General features: G+C 58.8%; 1 protein-coding gene across 2 annotated transcripts; it reads right to left on the reverse strand.

Moving 5' to 3' along the window:
- Positions 1-452: 452 nt before the first annotated feature.
- PIK3R2 (phosphoinositide-3-kinase regulatory subunit 2) lies at positions 453-20,727 on the reverse strand. Of its 2 annotated transcripts, XM_056336213.1 has the most exons (17): positions 20,591-20,719; positions 14,117-14,210; positions 13,092-13,815; positions 9,539-9,631; positions 8,944-9,006; positions 7,760-7,891; positions 7,369-7,570; positions 6,984-7,069; positions 6,600-6,705; positions 6,395-6,493; positions 6,073-6,253; positions 5,732-5,857; positions 5,309-5,451; positions 4,935-5,111; positions 4,598-4,669; positions 4,200-4,370; positions 453-3,932 (listed from the first exon to the last, which is right to left on the reverse strand). In XM_056336213.1, exons 3-17 carry the CDS (start codon positions 13,429-13,431, stop codon positions 3,740-3,742), a joined length of 2,184 nt encoding a protein of 727 aa, XP_056192188.1. In that variant the 5' UTR covers positions 13,432-13,815; positions 14,117-14,210; positions 20,591-20,719; the 3' UTR covers positions 453-3,739. The 2 variants fall into 2 exon arrangements, with proteins under 2 accessions (XP_056192188.1, XP_056192187.1); XM_056336212.1 differs by lacking the exon at positions 14,117-14,210 and having other exon boundaries at positions 20,591-20,727.
- Positions 20,728-21,246: the final 519 nt, after the last annotated feature.

Consider the following 21,246-nt stretch of genomic DNA (forward strand, 5'->3'; position numbering starts at 1 on the left):
GACCGGTTGGGGACAGAAACCCAACTCCGTGCAGCCCAGGCTTGGCGTTCCCCAGACAAGCAGGGGGGTGGCTCCCTGCCGAGGCCCCCCCGAGCTCCCCCGCGGCTGGGCGCAGGTGCCAAAGCACCCCCAGGCTGGCAACTGTGGGTGCAGGCAGGGTGTGCTGCCCAAAACACCCCGGGGGCTGAGCGTGGAGGAAACTTTGTACTTTCCCGACGGTTTATAGCTGCTGTTTCCAGACATTTCTCACCCCTTCGGGCTCAGCTGCCACCTCCTCACCCAGCTGGGGAGCCCGGCACCGGCCCTCGAGTGCCCCAGCTCTGCAAGACCCTGGGGAGCAGAGCCCTGGCACAGCCCAGTGCGATGGGTCACATCCTGCCCCAGCCCAAGAGCTGGGGCACAGCCCCAACACCCTTCTGCCTCCGCTCCCCTGGCATAACACCCTGCAGCCATTTCATTAATTCTGTTTATTTCTTTTTTTGTTGGTTTGGTTTGGTTTTTTGTGGGGTTTGTTTTTTGAAGTACCATACAAAAATCCTCTTACAGTAACAAATACTGGGTTTACATTAGTAAACATCAACAGAAAGAGCATAGAGAACTACTGCTGGTAACGAACAGCTGAAGTGGCAAATTATTTATTATTGCATATACCTAGGAACTAAAATCTCAGGAGCAATCACGCAGCCGCCACATCCTCTCCGAGAACAAAGCCTCTGGTGACATGAGAGCCCTCGAAGGGGTTACATGGGGGAGTACGGAGCATCCCAAGCTGGACAGGGAGGGGACAAGACCCCAGCTGTGCCCCGGGGAGCAGGAACAGCCACATTGCACCCACGGGAGAGGGGTGTGTGGCTTGGCTGGGGGGACACAGGGAGGGCCACAAGCAGCAAAGCACAGCCCAGGGCCTTGAAACACATCGTTACCGGGTTCGGCCGGCGGCATGAACAGCACGAGCAAAAGCATCAAAGGACAAATAACTAGCTTATTCTGGGGGAACGGCACTGCAGGGAGCTCGGGGCTTGCAATTCTACCCCAGTGGGGGCAGAGGAGGGAAAATCTGCATTTCAGGGAGCCAAGTCAAGCACCGTCAGGGGAAGGCAGCCCTAGGGAAGGGCATTTTCCTCCTTGTCGTACACAGGACTCGTGAGCAGAGCTCTGTCTGGGATGGGCCACGGGGATGGGTGCTGGCGGGCAGGGAGGGCACTGCTGGAAGATGCAGGGGGTGACCAGGAACCCCTGCGCTCATGCTGAGGTACCCATGCTCCTGGGGAGGAAAAGGCTCCAGCTGAGTGACGGGAAGGGACATCACAAGGGAGAACAGCAGAAATTCAGCTGGAAGGATAAAAAAACCTAACCAGTCAAGAGAAGCTGGAATTTCCCCGGCCAGCAGAACCCAGGCAAGCACCAAGCAAAGTGTTGACAAGCAACAGCTTGAAGCTGGAGACTCTCCCGGATGCTTGGCAGGCCATGGCACGTGCCGGGAGCAAACCCCCTGGCAGCACCGGCCCCGAGCTCAGGCTGTAGGAGCCCATCTGCCTGCAGCCTGCCCCGTGGTGCGGGAATGAGCACAGGACCAGCATGGAGTCCCCACGCTGAAAATGTGCCACCACGACCAGTGTGGGAGCCTGGCAGAAAGCTCTGGGGTGCTGGCACGGTGCTCTCAGCCATCCTACAGACCCAGGGAGGCCCCTGCAGACAGAGCTACGAGCGCCGTGCCTCCCTGCCCCATCCTCACATGCTCTCATCTCTCACCTGCCCCAGCCCAAATTATTCCCTTAATTATCCGTAACAGCTTTTCCCAAGTGATCCCCAAAGCCAAACACAGCTTCTCCTGGGCTCTGCACCCCGCAGCTCCTATTGACTGCCCCTTCCACAGCACTTGGGCACCTGAGCTGCGATGGGTCAGGGACAGCACTGCTGCCCGGCATCCTCAGAGTGCCAAACACCAACAAACCAGAACCAGAAAACACGGCCCGGGGCCTGGAGAGGGCATGCAGAGCAGCGAATGGGGTCTGTACAGTCAAGCATAGGAGTTGAGCCACAAGCAACGGGAATGGGATGCTTGCTCCATCAATCCCAGATCCAAAAGGATCTGGGCACCAGCTCAGAGCAGGGCAAGCAGCAGAGCTGACCAGGGGAGGAGGGACAGCGTGGTCCCCGACGCAGATGGGATGTCAAGGACTCTCAAGGACAGGATGCAGGCAAAGCATGAGCACGCAGCACCCTGCAGATCCAGTGGAGCCCTAGTCGCAACACAAAACAGAAGCGGCAAAGCCAACAACAACCACCAACCCATCCTGAGGATGCAGCCTCCAAGAGGGAAAGAGCCTCTCTGGCAAACCAAGAGGACAATCAATGCTTTTTTCAAGGCAGGCAGACAGGACAACCCAGTAAAGCAAATGCCACCACAGCCTCAACTCTCAGCCCAAGCCCAGTTTTTAAAGCTCTTCCAGGCCACCTCCATTGCCCTCGAGCCTTCTGAACTCTGAGACACCAACCCCCTGCCCGTGCCAGCCAGCTATGATGGGCAGCACTACAGCAACCCCCAGCTCCTTCACCCCAAGCCCCCATACAGTACTCATGATTATAAGTGCTTTGCATACATAGTTCGACATCATGCATATACATTTCTATGCGCTAAGGCCCTTGGCCCAGCAGAGATACCATCCTCCTGCAGCAGAGAGGTCCTTCATTTTGTGTAGGGCTCGTAGTGTGTGTTGGACTCCGGCCCCCTCCTGCTTCAGCTGGCAGGACCCGAGTCTGCAACAGCCTGGCCAGCTGCTGCCCACGCGCTTGTGTATCGTAGTGGCAGTTCAGCAAACACCAGTGCTAAGTAAGCAGCCGATTACAAAAAGAACCATATTTACAGAGCTACAGTTAGCTTCAATGGGTTACGTTTGCAGAGATTCACCGAAGACAGCCAGAAACAAGCAGCTGTGCATCCCATCGATTCTGCCGGGAAAAACACGGGTACCAACATGGATTTCACAGCTTAGTTGGCACAACTAAGGCGAGAGATTCATCGCTAACCAGATCCTCCCTCCCCAGACAGCAACACTCAAGAGGTGGTTATGACACTAGGGAACAGGACTGTGAGGTGGGGCACAGCATGGAGCAGAGGCCTCACCCAAGAAGCCCCACGGAGGATGGGGTTTCTCCTTTCTAAGTAAGTCTCTGCACGGAAGAGCAGCACCCCTCGTACCAGACATAACCGCAGCCTGCGAGATCACTGAGGGAAGTGAGAGTGGAGGATGCACACACTCAGCAGAGCCTCCTCCTCTGCTTCCTCCGGCATTCAGGCAGGGAGCCCCTGGGTCACAGCAGCGCTCGTGACTGCTCAGCTGGGGTGGTGACCAATGCCGTAGCGCACCAAGGAATTGGGAACCTAGCTCTACAGTGATACACAGCGGGGCGACCTGCCAGCAAGAAGGGGATCTGACCTGCTTATCAGGGAAGGGGAGGGGGCTGTGCTCGCCCCCAGCAATTCAATCACAACTGGATTCCACCTCCTAGAGGCTGGAGCCCACTGGTAATCAACAGCCCAGCCTTTCTGTCCCACCAGCCAACACGGGTTTCAGCTACTGACCAAAAGGGACATCAGGAACGGTCACAAACATCTCAGAGGCTCTGGAGGGGCAGGAGCACAGAGACTCAACTATACAGGGTGCAAGAGTCCAGAGCCAGAAAGCAGCGCCCTGGGGAGAAGCTGAAGGCAGCTGTTGTGTTGTGCATGGGCTGCTCATCTGGCTGGTGGCTGGGAAAGGACCGGGTGAGCCAGCGTGACATTCAGGGAGTCATTGTGCTGCACCAGGGACGTGTGCTTGTAGTGCAAGACCAGGTCCTTGAGGGAGGCGTAAAGGTTGTAGGGTTCAGCAAACCCGTAGCCGGTCGCTGTTTTGTAGATCACGCAGTGCTTGGTGTCACCATCCACCCTGCCAAGGAGACAAGCACAGGTCAGCAGCCCACCAGGGAGCCCCATTGGGACAGGGATGACAGAGGACAAGCGGGTATCACCGAAGTAGCCCAAAGATACATGTGTCCCTGGCAGGAGGAGCCAAGGCACACGGGAGACCTCAAGCAAGCCCAGCCTGCCAGCTGACGCCTCCAACAGCCTCCAGCATCTGGCGAGAAGGGCAGAGCAATATGGGGGCGCAGCCTGTGCCAGCCCCATCCCACCACGCCTGCACGGGACTACTTACACCACGGAGCAGGCGTAGCATCCCTTCTGGCTGCTCTCGCGGATCAGGAAGGTGCCGTCCCGCTTGCCACACAGCATCTCTTCTGCCTGCAAGCGGTTGATCTTCCCCACGTACCATGTTCGTTCCTCGTGGTGGGGCAACTCCTCCTCCTCATCCATCATGGAGTACTGGCTGCAGTCGAGCACAGGTGGGGTCAGGCTCTCTCAGCTTGGGCACACGGCCCCCACATCTCCCCTCCCACTGCTAGCTGCTGTCACCCTTTCCAGAAGGAAGATGTCCTCAGCTCCCAGGCAGGGCAACAGGACTGGCCCGCAGCCCTGGAGCAGGCAGAACCAGCTGCGCAGCCTTGCGCTCCTGCAGCCCCCCACAACCCACCACACGCGAGCAGGGACACTCACTCCTCTGTCTCGTTCTTGATGCCCAGCCACTCGTTAATTTTCTTCTGCCTGGCACCCTTCTGCGTCAGCCACCTGGGGAAGGAGGCAGAGCTCAGCGCAGGCGGGCCCGGCCGGCGCCTGGGCCAGGCACCACCTGCGCAGCCACCACCAGAGGGCAGCAGCCGCCCCCCGAGGGCCGGCCATGCCCGCAGGCCGCACGCTGCAGGGCCCGCTGCTGCACCCGGCCAGTCCGACAAGCCCCCAAACCCTGGAGGAGCCAGCTGGATCGCTCCCGGGCTGGGCTGGAAGGGCGGCAGGGCCCTGTTCCCAGCCCTCAGCGAGGGCAGGCACTACGTACACCAAATACTGGTCTCGCAGTTTGCGTAGCTGCATGAGGTCTGGCTTGAGGCTGTTCATGCGCTTGTCGATCTCCCGGTTCTCTGAGGCTTGTTTCTTCAGGTCCTGCTCCAGCTTCATCTTGCTGTCGTGGATCTCCGTGATGCGAGACTTGAGCTTCTCTGAGTTCATGAGGATCCTGGGAGAAAGAGGGGGGTTTAGGCTGTGAGCCAGAGTGGGGGAGGCAGAGGAGGCTGCCTGCCAGCTCCAGCCCGCAGCACACTGCTGGAGACAAGGACTGCGCATGCCTCGGCTCTGTGCTGGGCCAGGATGATCCTTCCAGCCCCCAGAGCCCTTCCCCAAGCAGGGCAGGTCACCACCCCGCCCTGTCCTCACCGTTGAACCTCCTTCTCGTTGCCCTCCCGCCGGAAGCGCTCGATGTACTCCTTGCTGCATTTCTCCTGTGTCTGACACTGTTCCTCAAAGATCTTGATCGTCTCGTTGAATGCCTCAATTGCTGTCCTCTTCATCTGCAGTTCCTGAGAACAGAGGGGAGAGCTGAGGAAGGGGGAGCATTTGGGCAGGTTTGGAGCCCATTTGCATCCCCTCTTTCCCCCTCCCCAAAGCAGCACCATCCTTGCTGCAGCCAAAATATCCTCGTCTTCAAAGCCCCTTCTCTGGGGAGTCCCCTCAAGTCCAGCAGCAGACAAATGGGAGAGCAGGTGCCCGATCTCTGCTCTCCTCTGTGCATAGCGGTGCAGCTGCCACAGATATTGGGTGCTGTCAGGGCAGCCCGTGGGGAAGGCAGTGCCTGCCTACCTGGGAAGTGCGTGTGTACTCCTCATACAGCAGGTCATACTCCCAGCTCTTGTCCTGGTACTGCTGGTGGTAGACCTTCAGCTGCTCCCCAACGGCTTCCACGCTGTCCTCTTTCACCACTTGGTCCTGCCATACACACAGCCTCCGTCAGGACCTGCTCCTGCCCTACAGCAGCCCCTCTGCAAGGCAGCTGGTCCCACAAAACCCCAGCAGCCCCGCGGGATGGCTGTCACCCCACAAAGCAGTGTCCCAGCAGGCAGATGGACACACATGGATGGACAAGCAAATGCCCCTGGTTCAGTCTGTGCTGGCCAGCTGCGTCCCTGTGGCGCAGGCCTCACCTGCTGGTACTTGGAGATGGGGTAGAGCAGCCTGGTGTCCAGCTTGGCGTTGTACTGGGCAAGTGACTCATGCCGGTAATGGGTGATGAGCTCCACCACCGAGCCGAAAGTCAGGGGCTCTGAGAAGCCGTACTTCCCCTCCCGGTGAAAGATCTTGATCAGCTTGTTATTGCCTCCCTTCCTGTAGTGGGGAGGGGAGAGGAGAGGGCACTTGTCACCATCCCAGCACCCTACACCGGTCTGACGTCTCAGCACCCAGGGGACACATGCCGACAGCTCCAGCCCAGAGCAGTGGAGGCTCTTGGGGACCCCAGCTCCCTACCTGAGCGTGAGTGTGTACTCCCCCTGGATCTTGCTGGAGGCATCGCGCACCAAGAAGGTACCATCCGGTGTGTCCCGTAGCTTCTCATTCACTTCCTCCCTGCAAGGAACGTGATTGTCACAGCCTGTGAGGTGCATCCAGAGCTCCCCTAGACAGCTTGATGGACGTAGCACCCAGCATGTGAGCTGCCAGCCCACCCCCTTACCGAGAAATGTCACCCCAGTACCACTCGGCATCCTGCAAGGACACGCTGTTCCCATTGGCCAAGCTGGCTGCACTGGGCTTTGGCTTAGGTGGTTTTGGAGGCAAGGCTGTAAGAGAAGGAGGGTTGAAACAGGGGGAGCCTAAATCCCAGCTCCCCACAGGCAATCCCTTGGAGCGCTGAGCCCCTCTCCCTGCAGTGACTGTCCTGGGAAGCCCCCTTGGCTGCCACACTGCCAGGATCGAAGCAGAGGAATTTCTCCAACTGGCCTCCAGGCACAGCTGGGCTACAGAAACACCCTGAGTAACCCGCTCGCTCACGGGGGCAGAGACTCCACACCCATGGAGCACAAATGCCTTGGGCCTCAAGGAAGGGGCATCTCAGTACCTGGAGGCAACTGTTCTGGCTCCAATTCCTTCGTCTGCAGAAGTATCTCCAAAAACAGCACGGAGAAGTCAGGGCTCAGCTCTGGGCTGCAGGGAGAGAGAAGCCAAGTAAGAACAGCGGTTGTGGGGGAGAACTTGGCACTGGCTCCTGTGCCCCCTGGGCAAAGGGGCAGCCGGGGTCAGCTTGTTCATCCCAGCTGCCAGATTCCAGGCTGACACAGAAGCAAAGGCTCTGCCCTAGCTTTGAGTCCCACCTCTGCGTGCTGCCAGCAGCTCCAATCCACGTGCAGCGAGGCAGGGGCTGTGGGCAGACCTGCTGTTACAGGCTGGACTCCCTGTACTGGCAGGCACAGCGGCCAATGCTGGAACCCAAAAGCCTCACGTACCTGGCGCCAGGCAGCCGGAGAAGAAGGGGGCCGAAGATCTCTCCCAGGGCCCGAGGGTGGAGGCTGTTGCTCTCGGCCTGCTGTGATACCTTCCCCAGATGCCGAAGCAGGAACTGCAGGGTGAGCGTGTTCTGGAGCGGGACCGCAGGCGACTCCAGGGCCAGCAGCAGCTGCTTCCGGCAATTCTCTGGCTGAGGGATCTCTGGGGAGAGAACAAGACACGATGGGAGGGCTGGGATAACCGGCACCGCTCTCCACACTCTGGCTGCGTCACAGTGCTGTCAGCAGCAGGGGGCATGTACCCCATAGGGACAGGACTTATTTTAATACCCCACACGCGTCCATCCCACCCAGCCACCCATTCCCAAGTGTGGCCAGGGGAGGCTCTTACCCTGCAGGATGCGAAGGATGTCTCCGTGCACGGACACCGGCACCACAGGGGAGGGCAGGTCCTGCAGGTAGCCTCGCAACGCCTCGCCCAGGGAGTGCATGTCAAAGGGCTCCAGGTCACCCAGGGTCCAATCTGCCAGGGCACAGATTTCCCATGGGTGATGGGCGCAGCGCCACGCACCCAGCCAGCAGCTCCAGTGCTGCCGGCACCCATCCTAGAAACTACCTCACACCACCCGGCCACCTACCACAGAACATGGCAGCCTGGCACCCCAAGAGAGGTCAGGCACCATCGTAACAGAGGATGCTTGGAAGTGCCCCCTGCACCCCAGAGATTCACTCTGGGAACCCAGGCAGGGTCCCCCCTGGTGGGGGGTAGAGGTCATTTTGGGTGCTCACACCCTTTGCTCTAAGCCTGCCACACGAATTCTGCACACCCACAACCAGGGTGACAGTTTTGTTCCGTGCTGCTGGTACAGACCAGCACAGACTGACCTGCCACTCATTGAACCCAATGGGGAAAACGTCTCCCTCAACGCACGGCACCCCACGAACGTGAGGCGCAGGCTGTCAGGAGAGCACATAAAGCCTGTCCTGCAAGCAGCGCAGCCAGAGCTGACAGCACTGCGTAGTTGGGGTTTACAAGAACGCCTACAGAAGGGGACAAGCAGCGTGGTGCTGGATGATGCCCAAGGCCAGCCGAGAGGCAGACAGCTCCAAAGGCTCCCCGGCAGAGACATCAGCTGCTGGCACAGTGGAGCCAAGGCTCCAGCCACCAAGCTGAGCTGGAAAGATCCTCCCCTGCTTATTAGTGGTGTGACAGAGCCAGAGAAGCCTCCACCAGCCCATCAGCAGAACACCCCAAGAGCGGGGCAGCCCAAAGAGACTGCAGGAGACAAGCACAGGGGTTCATTTGCTGGCCTGTGAGTCTCCGAGCCAGCACCACGTCCCTTTGCTCCAGCCCAGGGACAGTGGCAGGAATCGCCCCTCTCCCATCCCTTCCGCAAGAGACAGGGATGTGTTGGGACAGGGACGGCCCAGCCCCACAGGCAGTGTGCCGGGAGTCAGGAACTGCCGGGGACAGGCGAGCCTGGCCTGGATTGCATTACTGCTGGCGCTGTCACATCCACTAATCTCCTCCATCTGAGCCGATTCGCCTCCTCACCACGCAGAGCTGGTTCTTACCGGTTCTCAGCGCTTGCCTCAGTTCGGAGCCAGATGTCCTGTACAACATCTCGCTGTCTAACCCTGCGGAAGCGGGGACATTGCTGTTAGCTGCGAGCCGTGCAGCTCCCAGCGCACGCACCATTTCACTGCCAGCTCTGCGACCACACGCTGGCCGGGCAATAGCCATGGCACAGCTAACCAGGCCTGGACAGTGTCCAAGCCAATCTCCTGCAGACACTGCTGCCGTCCCCTAGGCCCCCAGGGCACCTGGTGTAGTGGCTCCGTTTCTGCCTTCCATGGCACCCATCCGGGCTGGAACCACTTCCCAAAACCCCAGCACCCATCTGGGGCACGTAGGTGTCCTGCGTGCAGAGCCAGCACCCTCACCCCAGGTCTCTCCACAGGGTGGCACAGCAGGGTCAAGCCTGGCTCTAGGGAACAGTGGCTCAAGCCAGAGAGGAGCGGGAGGGCCTCCCCTTCTGCAGGCAGCTGCATCCTGCCTGTCCCACAGAGCTCGGTCCAGTGCCAACAGTTTTTAAAGACAGATGCCTCCCCCTCTGCCCTCACTGTGGGCTTTCAGGGGGTATCAGCCCCTCAGTGCATCCTCCCTTACCTTTCTTCTCAATAGCTTCCACCAGCTTCACCAGCAGCGGCGGTGCAATCTCGGGAGGGCTGAACTGCTCCTGCAAATCTGGGAGAGGAGATCCTAAGGGAGAGGGAAGGAGAGAAGGGGTCAGCCCCAGCTCAGCCCCTAGCAGATGCTCTGCAGCAGAGCCTGGCCAGGGCACAACCCACGCTGTGCCCCACAGCAGTCTGACAGCGAGGAAAGCCACAGCCCCTGCTGCGAGGCTGCAGCCCACGCAAACGCTGCAGGGAGGCTGCGGGGAACCTGTGAGCTGGCCCAGAAACCAGCACGGCACTTGTTGAGCCCAGCCTCACTCGGAGCCCCTGACGGGGTGTGCACAGGGGGACCCCTACTGCTCCCTGCAGAGGCCAGGAGGCAAAGCTGATCCCCCCCAGGAACCCCGGCACCCTGGGCAGGCAGTGCAGGGGTTACCGGGGCTCCTGGAGCTTGGGCCGGGTTTGGTCCCTGCCCAGCACAGGGGCAGTGCAGAGCTGGCAGAGGAGCACGGCCAGGGAGCTCGCTTGCGGTGGCGAGCTGTGATTAATTCAGCGATTCAGACAGAACGCCATGTCAGCAAATTCCTGCCCTTGATTGCTCGTTTAACATGGAAACCAGCCCTCTGCCTCCCCCTCCCTGTGAGCCCACAGCCTCCGTGCAAGCAGTTCCAGGGCGCAGACAGCCCGCAGCACGGGACCGGGGTCCTCCCCTTCCCAAGGGATCTACGGCCCCCCATCGGGTGACATGTCACTGCCCCTTCCAGAAGATCCCGAGGTCCCACTGTGGGATCCCCCCTTCCCCTGTGCTGGAGGGGTGACACATGCTGGGGCAAGAGCACGCAGGCCTGGCGAGGCAGCTGCCAGCGGGAGGCTTGCCGAAGGACGAGCAGTGCCAAGCTCCGTCTCCCTTCCAACCGAGCACCAGCCGATGCCAGAGGCTCCTCCAGGCCGGTCCACAGCCCCAAGCAGACCCTGGGGAGCCCACGGTCAGCGAGGACACCCAGCACGCTCCGCTCTGAGGAGGCAGAGCCAAAAGGCTGCTCCCCATTGCAAAACACAGCTCTGCTGTCATGGATCCGACCTGAACTCGCCTGGTGTGGTCTCGCCACGAGGCACAGCAAGCTGAAACTCTGCAGCCAGCTGAGCCTCCTGCACCCGCAGCCTCACGGGGAAGATGAAGCCGCAGAAAGGGGAGCAAATGGGGCAGGCACCCAGCGGTTCTGCAAGGGCCTGTGCTGCTGGGGTGCAGTCCCCCACCAGAGAGATCCCCTGGGCAGGGGATGGGGCCCAGCATGGTGCTGGTTGGGGTGGGGAAGCTGCAGGCAAACTGCCAGGCTGGCAGCTCCGAGCCTGACCCTTGGGAAGGGCTGAAGGGAGAGTAAATACTGGTGCTGCCCACGTGGCCCGGCCGGGAATGTGCTGCTTCAGCAGGCAGCAGCTTGCCTTTTTTATCAGGCAGCCTGTGCAGGAGCCAGCAGCGGCTCCCGAGCCTGCCGGGCCTCCGGGCTGGGCTGCGGCAAACAAGGCTGCTCACAGCACGGCCGGGGCAGCTGCGGAAATATTTCCGAGCCGCATTTTCCGCTCGTGTTCTCTGTGGAAGGCAAACACCAGCAGCTCATAAATTCACCGGTAGAAACTGCTGGGTCTTGCCGCTCATCAGGGCCAGCCCTTGCTCCCAGCCGTGGCACTGGCCCTCCTCCACGGGTGACACTGGGGACAAAGGGATCCCTGCCAGCCAGGACAGGACCCGGGAACCAGGGCAGAAACACCACCAGCTATGAGCTTCGTGGGGCAGCCAGGAGACATCTCTGCGCCTCCCAAAGTGCACAGACCACAAAGAAATAACACAGGCTTGGCTTAAATACAGTTTCTTGGTTGCAAAAACGTGCCTCCCCACCAGCATTCCAGCAGGCTGCGGGTAAAATGGCCCTGGGGGTTTTGAATTGCTACCCATCGGGTCCCAGCTGAGCCCAAAGGGGAGGCTGGCTGTGGGGACATACCCACAGGGGACAGGGCTGGCACCCCCCACGCGTGCCCTGGTACAGGACCCTCACTCTGCTCCACCCCCAGGCGGGACACAGACAAGCCGGCTTTTGGTTTCTTTCCCAACCTTTTCTGTGTGTCAGGAGCTTTGGCGTTCATCATCTTCCACATCCCAAAAGATTCCCCCCCCTGCGCTGGGTTTTGACCACCTCAGACACACCTCCACCAAGCCCTGCTTGAAAAGAGGAGGAGGAGGAAGCCCACGAAAGCAGAAATAAAGCCCCCGAGGGAGTGCAGGGCTGGATGCAGGCAAGCTCGATGCATCCACCGCAGAGCATGTCCCGGGCTCCCAAGGGGAGCTGCTTTCTTGGAAAGGCAGGTTGTGAGCGGGATGACTCAGGTCAGCAGCTCTCGCTGCCAACCCAAACGCACATCCCAGCCGCATTCCCACCCTGCGGAGACATTTTCTGGGGCCACCCCTCCAGCTCTGGGAGCAGGAGCATGGGAGGCAGCTGCGGGGAGCTGCATCAGCCCCACCACCCTGGTTTCTGAGACAGGGGCTCCTTTCCATTCCTTAAGAGCCCAGAGATGTTTCACACAGCTAGAAGCTGCGGGTCCCAGGCAGAGAAGGATGGGGAGGACGTAGGATTGCCAGCCGGGAGCATGCTCTGATGTCCACCAATGCCTGCTACTGAGTACGTCCCATGTGCACCGCCACGAGGTCTTCTGCAAGGCATGGGAAGGCAAAGCGTGGCTATCACCCTTGTCTGCCCTCTCAGAGCACCCAGGGGCTGCTGGGGCCCTGCCACAGGGTTGAGGTGCCTGGGAGCAAAAAAAGTAGCCAAAGAGAAGGCAGCTGCGGCAGCTCCACAGGCAGTGCTGAGGCACAGTGGCTCTCCCAGCTCCCGGACCAGGTCCGTGCCAAGCCCAGCACTGACTGGGAGGCAGCCGCAGGTGCAGGACAGCCCATGCCTTGCCCGAGGGTGGCTGCGCAGCCCCAGCGAGAGCTCTGCGATCCGCAGGGAGGGATGGGTGCCAGGCAGACAAGCAATTAGCTCCAGTTCTCAGAAGTACTCTTTTAGACCCTGACTTTTCTCCTCTTGCCCAGAGACAAGTAATTGTGTGTCTCAGTGGCGCTGAGCAGCTCTTGGCAGGGAGCGGTGCCCCAGGCGCTCCAGAGGCAGAGGCAGGGAGGTGGTTGGGAGAGGTCAGGACATATTCCTAAAGGGAGGGAGCTGGGCAAAACCCTCAGCAGAGCAACGAGAGGGACCAAGGACCACGGGGATCCTGGCTGGTCACCCGCCAGAGAGGGAGAAGGATCTTGGAGAGGTAAGAGTGGGAACAAGGCTCGTCCCAAGAAGCTCTGCTAACCACACTGATAAGCTGGAGGAACAAAGTGTTTTTCTCTTGGCCAGGACACAGCGTGAGCCCACACCCCCAGGCAACTCCACTGCATTGCTGCCAGCTTCACCGCTGCCCTGCAAAGCCACTCACACATCCTCATCCGCTGCACGCTGGGAGTGAAGGTGTCTCAGAGAAACACGGCACGCAGCAGGGCTTACCTTGCTCCAGAGCCTCTGGCAGCCGGCAACCACTGGCCCCCGGCGTGGCTGGCAGGGGTCTTTGCACTCGGGGCCGGTGAGAGGGAACGGAGATCTTCACAGGCCCCACGTACTCCACGTACGTGCCAGGGAAGTCGCCCTTCTGCTTGGTCCGCTCGTTGACGCCCAGGATCCACCCAATCTGATTGGGGGTCTGCTCATCCCCATCTTTGAAGCCCAAGGCTTGCAGGGCCCCCTTGCTCACCACCAGGATGTCCCCAGGTAGTAGATCAATGTCCTCCTCACGCTCCTTGCGGTAGGGGTAGAGTGCACGGTACTGGAACCCATCGGTGCTGCCCATTTCTCTGCCGTGGGGAGAAGGGTTCTAAACGCTGAGGCAGCACGTTTCACGCGGGAGAGGAGAGGCCTCAGAGGCAGCTCTCCCCCATCAGCACTCAATGTCTCTGCATGAACCAACACCCCAGGAGCCTGGTCTGGGCGCCCTGGCGCGCTTAGGTGCAGCCCCTTTTTCTTAGCTTGAAACCACGATTCAACCAAATTATGGAGCAAAGGGAGAAGGAGACAAACATAATCCAGCACTTGTGAGTGGGCATGCAGCAAAGAAACAGGAGAGCAGGATCCGCTTCACCAAAAAAGAAGCAGGTTTCTTGGAGTCCAGGGGGCAAAAGCACAGCAGGCTTCCAGCCCAGAACGGTGTGGCATGCTATGTCTCCCTTCCCAGTGCCTGCAAAGAGAAGACTTGTCACCACGCAGCAAGGCACCCTGCATCCTCCTGAGACGCCAACATTCAAACCAGGGGTGCAGCTGAGAGAGGCAGGACTTGTTTCTCTCCTACCTACCAGCTGATGCTGAGCCCTAGATCCAACCAGGACATGCTAATATCAATTTACACTCCCAAAAAGCAAGAGAGGAGCCAGCGGCTGCAGGCAGGAATGCCACCTCCTTCTGCTACAGTCAGGCACCAGCTCTGCATCTTAAAGAGTCTCACTCCTGCTTCTTCAGCTTACCCTCCTCACAGCACTTACGCAAACAAGAAGACAACAAGTGGGACAAAACAGCCTTTATGCAGGAACTTTTGCATACAGAAAAGGGTGACCTTGCAACCACCAGCTGGAGGCCCTGAATAGGAACAAAAGAAAACAGATTTAACCTCTCCTTGTTAAATCCATTCAATTTCACAGGTCACCTTTACATCTTCCCATACATTCCCCCACAAAGTCATTTTCTGAAGGTAGCTGCCCACAAATGTAGGTTAACCGAGCTTTCAGCAGAAGGCTTTTGAGATGCTTTGCTATTCCCACAGAACAGCACTTCAAAGCTTTGCTCTGAGCAAAGCAAATTTTTGAACTTTTCAAAAGCAGTAAGAGCATCAAGTGCAGGCATGGGTTCTTTTTGCAGAGATGGAGGTGAAAGGAGTTAAAAATAATCCTTAGAAGCCTTCAAGTCTACTTAAAGCTGCTAACTGCCTTTCAGCTATTCAGAGAGAAATTGAAGAGTATGCTGCCTGCCCTGCCCAGAAATCCACCAAAAAGAACAAACCTGGGTTATGACATGTTGTTGAAGGGATGTATGAGCTGGGGCATTCCCACCAGCCGAGCACGTCCTCTTTTCCCATCCCCTCCCAGCCGCACGGGCCAATATTCCACCTCCTCCAGGCAAATCTCAGTGTTCCAGTTCCCCCAGCCACAGCATGCAACTGAGGACTGGACCTACAAGGCACTGGGGCAGCCAGAAACCAGCCTTCCCAGGGACACCCTAGGCCTGCTGAAATGCTGCAGGTCCTATTAATGGCTTGAGCTGTTTTGGCCCAGAAACCACCAAACCCAGCTCAAACTCTTGAGTCTCATCTGAAAACTATTAGTGAGCAGGAAGGTGCTTCTCAGGGCTGTGGGAGCCTCTGCAGAGGGAGGTGAGGAGGCAAAGGGAGCCAGGCCACCCCTCCCAGCGGGGTCAATGCACAACCAAGCATGGCACGAAGCCAAGGCTGCTCTGACCGCTGGTTGGACTCTGCAAAAAGGCACTAATGTTGGTGGATCTGCAGCATTTCAAAATAACCCTCCCAGGCTGGCAACATGCTACAGCTCACATCAGCTACAAACCCCTCTTTCCTCTTGCACGTGCTACCACCCCTGCAAGTTATCAGAAAGTCTGAGGTTGGTGCAAGCCCCCCAGAGGAGCCAGCTTCACCTCTCTGCAGCCAGGCTCTCCGGGACAGCACCACGCTGCGGGCTCCTTCCCTTGACAAAGAGGAAAGGCACAAAGAGGCTGTGGCACATGAAACCCGTGCAGCAGCCAGGGCCCGCGCTAGTTGCCTGAGCTTGGGCAAGCGTCCCAGCTGGGCTATCTTTGCCATGAACCAGCAGGCACTGCCCTCGGGGAGGTAAGACGCTTGCAGCCAGGCTCTGGTGGGCGGGGAACAGGACTGAGCCTGATCCGAGTTGCTGGAGAGCTTCTCCGGAGCTCCGGGAGCAACATGAGGTTGCCGGATTCATGAAGAGACCCCGGGGAGGTCCCTGGTGTTCACAGGAGAAGCAGCACATCCCAGCACAGTTGCCGTGCAAGCTCCCACCACGCCGGGATGGCAGCCGCAGGGAATTCGCAGCACAGCCCGCGCTTCCCCAATCCAACCAGCCGCAGCCAGGAAAATATTACTTCATAATCCAGAGTATAAAGAGAGATTTATGACCAGGCTCACTGCCTGCCCCTCGCCCCTCTGAATGTTGCCTGTCAAGGTCCAACAGAAACGAGCTGGCAGTGCTGGGGGCACTGTCTGACTGCTGGGGGGCCACTGGGAAAGGCACCAGCAGCTCCTGCTCCTCCCAGAGAGGACAGACCCCATAAGGCACCCGGGGACAGCAGAGCCCAAACCCAGTGGGGTTGATGCTGCCCTGCAGGCACCTCCCCAGCTTCCACCCGCAGATCCCAGCCCCGACTCCAGGCGCCTCAGACAAGCCGGTGCAGCTGAAGAGGCTGGAAGGACAAAACGTTCAGCCCTGGCAAACTCGTTCAGTAGCTTTTAAAAGCAGGCCTGCGCGGAGGGGTGAGAAGAGGAGACAGTCGGTATGGAGCACCGAGTCCCTCCAAAGAGCGGGTCCCGCAGCTTCTGCTGCCCCATGCAGCTCCACCAACTCCTTCCAACCTTCTGTGGTGGGAAAGCAGAGACACAGCTCTGTGCCACCCTGGTTTCCACATCCCAGCGCGTCACTGGGCTCATGGAAAAACAAGGATAATTTAAGAGCCAGCCTGGTCCTGGAGCAGTCTCACCTGCCTTCTCTGCACTCAGCCCATGTGGGGATCAAGTGCCCACGAATGTGGGTGAGGAGCCCCTCAGGAAACTCGAATCCGCATGGCTAATGCCGGCACTGTCCTCTCCAGGGGAAACAGTTGTCTTCTGTCCTGCCACAGATCCAGCGAGCAGCTTCCCTGGCTGAGCTCTGCATGCAGGGTGGCAGCCGCCGGTCAGGAAAGCTCTGCACCCCACAGACAGCAGCTGACTGAATCAATGTGTCTTTGGGGAGAGGCAACACACACTTCGCAGAGCCCTGAAACAGCTCTTTAGAGGGAAGGCAAGTTGGGGAAGGCAGCACTGAGAGGCCAGGACACGCACAAGCCTGTCAGATGCAAGCACACCTCTGAGCTGGGGTTCTGTGTGTGCACGAGAGCGGAGCAGCTTGCCAAAAGATTTCAGTGGGCCCAGCTCCAGGTTTGCTCAGCTCTCGGAGAGGAACCTCGTGTGTCCACACTGGCAAGCACTTGCTTAGGCTGCTCTGAAAATCTCATGCATCAGACATCTAAATACCTTTGGTAAATCTATCTCAGCGCCCAGAAACAATCCCTCGATTCATTAACTGCTGTCAATACTTTCTTTGTTTAATACATCGGTTTGAAACAAAAAACACATTACAAGTCTTTTTGTGTGTGCCCAGCGCACAAATAAAAGCATCTTAACATTTTAAATGTGGTTCCTGTGCTTTTTAACCCAGTTCCAAATGCAGTTTAAAGTGCAGCTTGACTTGAAGGGAGACTGAGTGTTACTGTCCCTCCAGTGAGGCAAAAGAATGCATAAAAATATTTAAAAGAAGACTATGCTTACAACAATCTACACAGCTCAAGTCTTTCCAAGTTACACGAGAGCCTTAGCAAGCAAGAAAACACCAAATCAAGTTTTGACAGCAAAACACTACATGCTAATGGGTTACAAACAACGAGAACGAACCTTTTTTTAAAATCAAAATAGAGAATAGGACAATGCAACAAGGGATGGAAACAAAAATGGACACAGAGCCGCCTGCCACATCGTGCCCTATCATGACAACTGCTGCTGCATGGAGCCTTTCTGCCCTACGCAGCCAAGGCAGTTCTGCTGGCTTCGCACCACGCGAGAGTGGCAGCAGCCTGCAGTACCAAGCACATGGTGGGTCATGCTGCGCCCACAAGCACCCAAACCACCGAGCAGCATCAGAGCCGAGGGCCAGAGCTTGGCAAACCGTGGTTTATAATTTGGGACAAACAGCACAGCAACCCCCCGTGCTCCTGGGCAGCCTCCCAGGCCAGCTTCCTCCCCTGCCCAGCCGAAGAGCCTGAACAACTCTCAAGGCTTGAGACACAGTGGAGGTGGCAATGCCAGGGAGCTGGCAGGAAAGGGAGCTGGAAATACTCTGCCAGATGCCTCTGGGGAAGCGGCCAGGGGAGTGGGGAGAGCTGGAGCTGCGCTGGGGGTTTGCACTCCCGGGCTGGCACCAGCCACGGTGCTGCCAAGGCAGCTGGTATTTCCCTCCAAAAAGGAAAAAGCGGCAGGGGAGGCAAGTTACACTGTGAGCCATGGCCAGGCCAGGGCTGCTGTCCTGACAGTGACCACATCCCAGCAGAGGCATGGGGCAGTTGAGGCCATTTTCACTTCTTTTCTCACCAAGAAATGCTTCCTATGCAGCCAGCAACAGAGCCTGAGCTACAGCAGCCTCCTGCCCACAGCCACCAGCTGCCCTTTGCCAGGGATACTGAGCATTTACTGCTCAGAGTGAAGTTTCATTAAATATTTTTCTTTGTTCACTGAAGCCCAAGGAAGTGAAGGAGTATCTGAAACATTTCACTGAAAAAGTAAACGTTATGGTTAGTAGGGATCTGAGGAGCCTAATAAATCACTGCCTTGGGATAACTGATACCTTCCTCATTTTTGGGAGACAACCGGAGGTCTCAGCAGCCACCTCCTCAAAGGCTGGACAGTCCGAGAGCACCTCAGGCAATCTGCAGACCTATTCCAAGATTTCTCATGCTGTCCAGAGGCTTCTTCCGATGCTGGACCTTCTCGCTTCAGCTGAAGCTCATCCTCTCTTATCCACCTCAGAAACTTTCTCCTCCCCACAAGACCCTTTTACTTGGCTGGAGACTTACACGCTGGCACCGAGTGGAGAAGGGCCAAATGCCTTATACCAGCACCATTGCTTCACTCCCAGCTCCTTTTACACTAGCCTCCAAGCAGCAAGAGCACATTACTTCCATTTTAGGAGCATTCACGCGGCGGGGTTTAGGGACTTTTTTCAGAAATAAACCCAGGAGCTGTATTTTGGCTACTTCCCTCAAAAACTACAGTTCTAAAAAAACTGAGTACATAAAAAAAATATTTAAATTGCTCTTGCTAACTTATCTGCTTAAAATCACATTCCCCAGGGTATTTGGAATTTATATGACGATTTATTAGCAGCTCTACACAGTACAGCAATCACATGAAGTAACCTACAAGGTAAGAAGTAACCACGTTAGCAGGCCAGCATTACTCGGGTATGGGTTGAAAGAGGAAAGACCTTCCAACTTGAGAAATCCACTGCCCCTTCCTCTGTTTGCTTTTTATCTTCCACTAGTCGGTTACTTTAGCTCCAAGCTGTGGCTCCAGATATTCCCAGAGGAATTAAAAGAGCCCTCGATATTATAAATACTCTTTTTCATTGTAAACACACCCCAGCACTCAGAGCAAAGCGCCAGAGCTCTGACACGGCTCCAAACTGGCTCTGCAAACCGCTCTGCTCCTCACCGCATTCCAGCTGAGCTGCGGTTTCTCTTCCAACCCAGAGCTTTTGTCCAGCAAGACCCAACTGCGGGCAGAAAGGATGTTCCTGTGTGCCTAAAAACTTGTTCTAGTGAGTTAAAACCCGAGGGTTTGGGGCAGCAGTCACCTTTAGGAAGACCAAAGCCTCACCACGAACTGCACAGGCAGACTGAAGCACGATCTGCCCACGTCAGAGAAGAGAGTCACCAAAGAAACCTAACCATGGCTTGGATTTTCCCACATCATGGAAGAGTTGATGACTAGAGCAGAGGCCAACCCAGCCTTGGGGACACACCAGCCCTTCGCATGTTAGGGAAGGGTGGGGAAATGGCCAGGAAAGCAGTGATTTAGGCTATATTTACTCAGCTGTCTCCATTCCCTGCTCTCACAGAGAAAGTCACAGGGCCAGCTCCCCAGTGGCTCTAAGAGCTGCCCAGGAAATAAAAGCCATGCATTAATGGAGAGGAGAGACAGCCATTCTTCTGCCTTCCTGGCCACGGGTGCTCAAAGGTGCAACACTGGTGCCACTGCATCTTTTCACAGCTTTCACAGAACTCATTTTAGAAAGGTTTCCCCCCCGGGTTTTATTTCCCATTGAACACAGACCCCCAGGCAGGGAGGTATGGGACCGTGGGAATCCTCCTCTTCAAGGGGCAGAGAATCATCCGCAGGATTGAAAGAAACACAGCACACAAACCTCACTGGGAAGAGGTGGGCTGGCCACCATCCCCGAGCCAGGGTCTGAGGGCAACCGTGTCCAGAAGCAGCAAAGCCACAGCCACCCCCAGGCTGGACTCCAGCACACCCAGCCAGCCAGGCACATGCCTGGGCCGTCCGGACCCAGCCTGGGGGTTGCTGGGGAAGAACCGCGGTGGGGCCAAGCCCCCAGCCCAGGCTGGAGCCGTGCAGCCCTGACGGGCCGTTTTTCTCCAGCTCTGCCACCCAGAGCGTCTGGATCCTCGGCGACGGGGGCTGCACCGTGCCAAGGTGGGGGTCCCTGCACCAGTAGCGCTGCAGGGGGAATGGCACAGGGGTCCCCGCGCTGGCACTGCTGGGGGGCACAGCCCTGGCACACGGAACGCACAGCCCAGCCCTGGCACCCCGGCGTGGGGCATGCAGCTCGGGCACAGGGGACATGCCCTGGCCCCTCGGGGCGGGGGGACTGGGCCAGCCCGGGGGTGGCACGGCGCGGGGGGCGGGCGGCACGGCCCTGGCAGCGGGGTACCCTGCGCTGGCACCGCCGGGAAGGGGACGGGGACAGCCCCGGTGCTGCCCCCGGGGAGCAGGCAGAGGCCCAGCCCGGGGGACACGGCGGGGCGCTGCCCCGCGGCGCCTCACGCTGAGAGGCCGCGCTCACCGCGGGTGCCGGCGCCGGCCCGCCCGCCAGGCCCCGGCTCTGGTTCCGATCCCGGCCCCGCTCTCCCCCCGGCCCCGCTCTCCCCCGGCCCCGGCCCACCTCTTCGCCGTCCCCATCCGCCGCCGCTCGGCTCCAGCCCGCTCCTGCCTCCCAGCCCGGCGGCAGCCTGGGAAAGGGCCCGAACCCCGCCGGAACGGCCCGAACCCGCCCCGGAAAGACCCGACAGAGGCCAGAGAGGGACGAACCTGCCCGAAGCCTCGGCGGCCCCGCCCCTTCCCCCGATCGCCGGCCGCGATCGGGACCACGCCCCGAGCCCGAGCCGTTCCGGAAGGAGCCGAGGGGTCGCCAGCGCCAACCGCCGCGAGGCTCTGAGGAAGAGCGTGGCGGCGCCCCCTGGCGGCGGGTTGGGACCGCGGATCGGGCACGGCACCGGGCACCGGGGATGCACCGGGCACCAGGCATCGGGCACTGGGGCTGCACCGGGCACCGGGCACCAGGCACGGTGGCTGCACTGGGACTGCATCAGTCACTGGGTACCGGGGCAGCACCAGGGTTGCACCGGGCACCGGGCATTGCATTGGGCACCGTGCACTGCACTGGGCATGAGGCACGGGACACAGCACCGGAGACTGCACTGGGAAGCGGGTGCTGTGGACACGGGCCACTGCACCGGGCACCGGGTGCTGCACCAAGCACTGCACACCGGGTACTGCACCGGGCACCAGGTACCGGGTACTGCACGGGGCACTGGGCGC

Source organism: Falco biarmicus, chromosome 4 (genome assembly GCF_023638135.1).
Source record: "Falco biarmicus isolate bFalBia1 chromosome 4, bFalBia1.pri, whole genome shotgun sequence".
NCBI lineage: Eukaryota > Metazoa > Chordata > Aves > Falconiformes > Falconidae > Falco > Falco biarmicus.

What these genes read in the sequence shown, in the direction of transcription:
- PIK3R2 (XM_056336212.1), bottom strand. Translation starts at nt 13,431, where the DNA reads ATGGGCAGCACCGATGGGTTCCAGTACCGTGCACTCTACCCCTACCGC. An exon ending in CTCCGGCTGCCTGGCGCCAG is followed by an intron (nt 7,070 to 7,368) that starts GTACGTGAGGCT and finishes CTCTCCCTGCAG; the next exon opens with CCCAGAGCTGAGCCCTGACT. An exon ending in TGCTACGCCTGCTCCGTGGT is followed by an intron (nt 3,933 to 4,199) that starts GTAAGTAGTCCC and finishes TCTCCTTGGCAG; the next exon opens with GGTGGATGGTGACACCAAGC.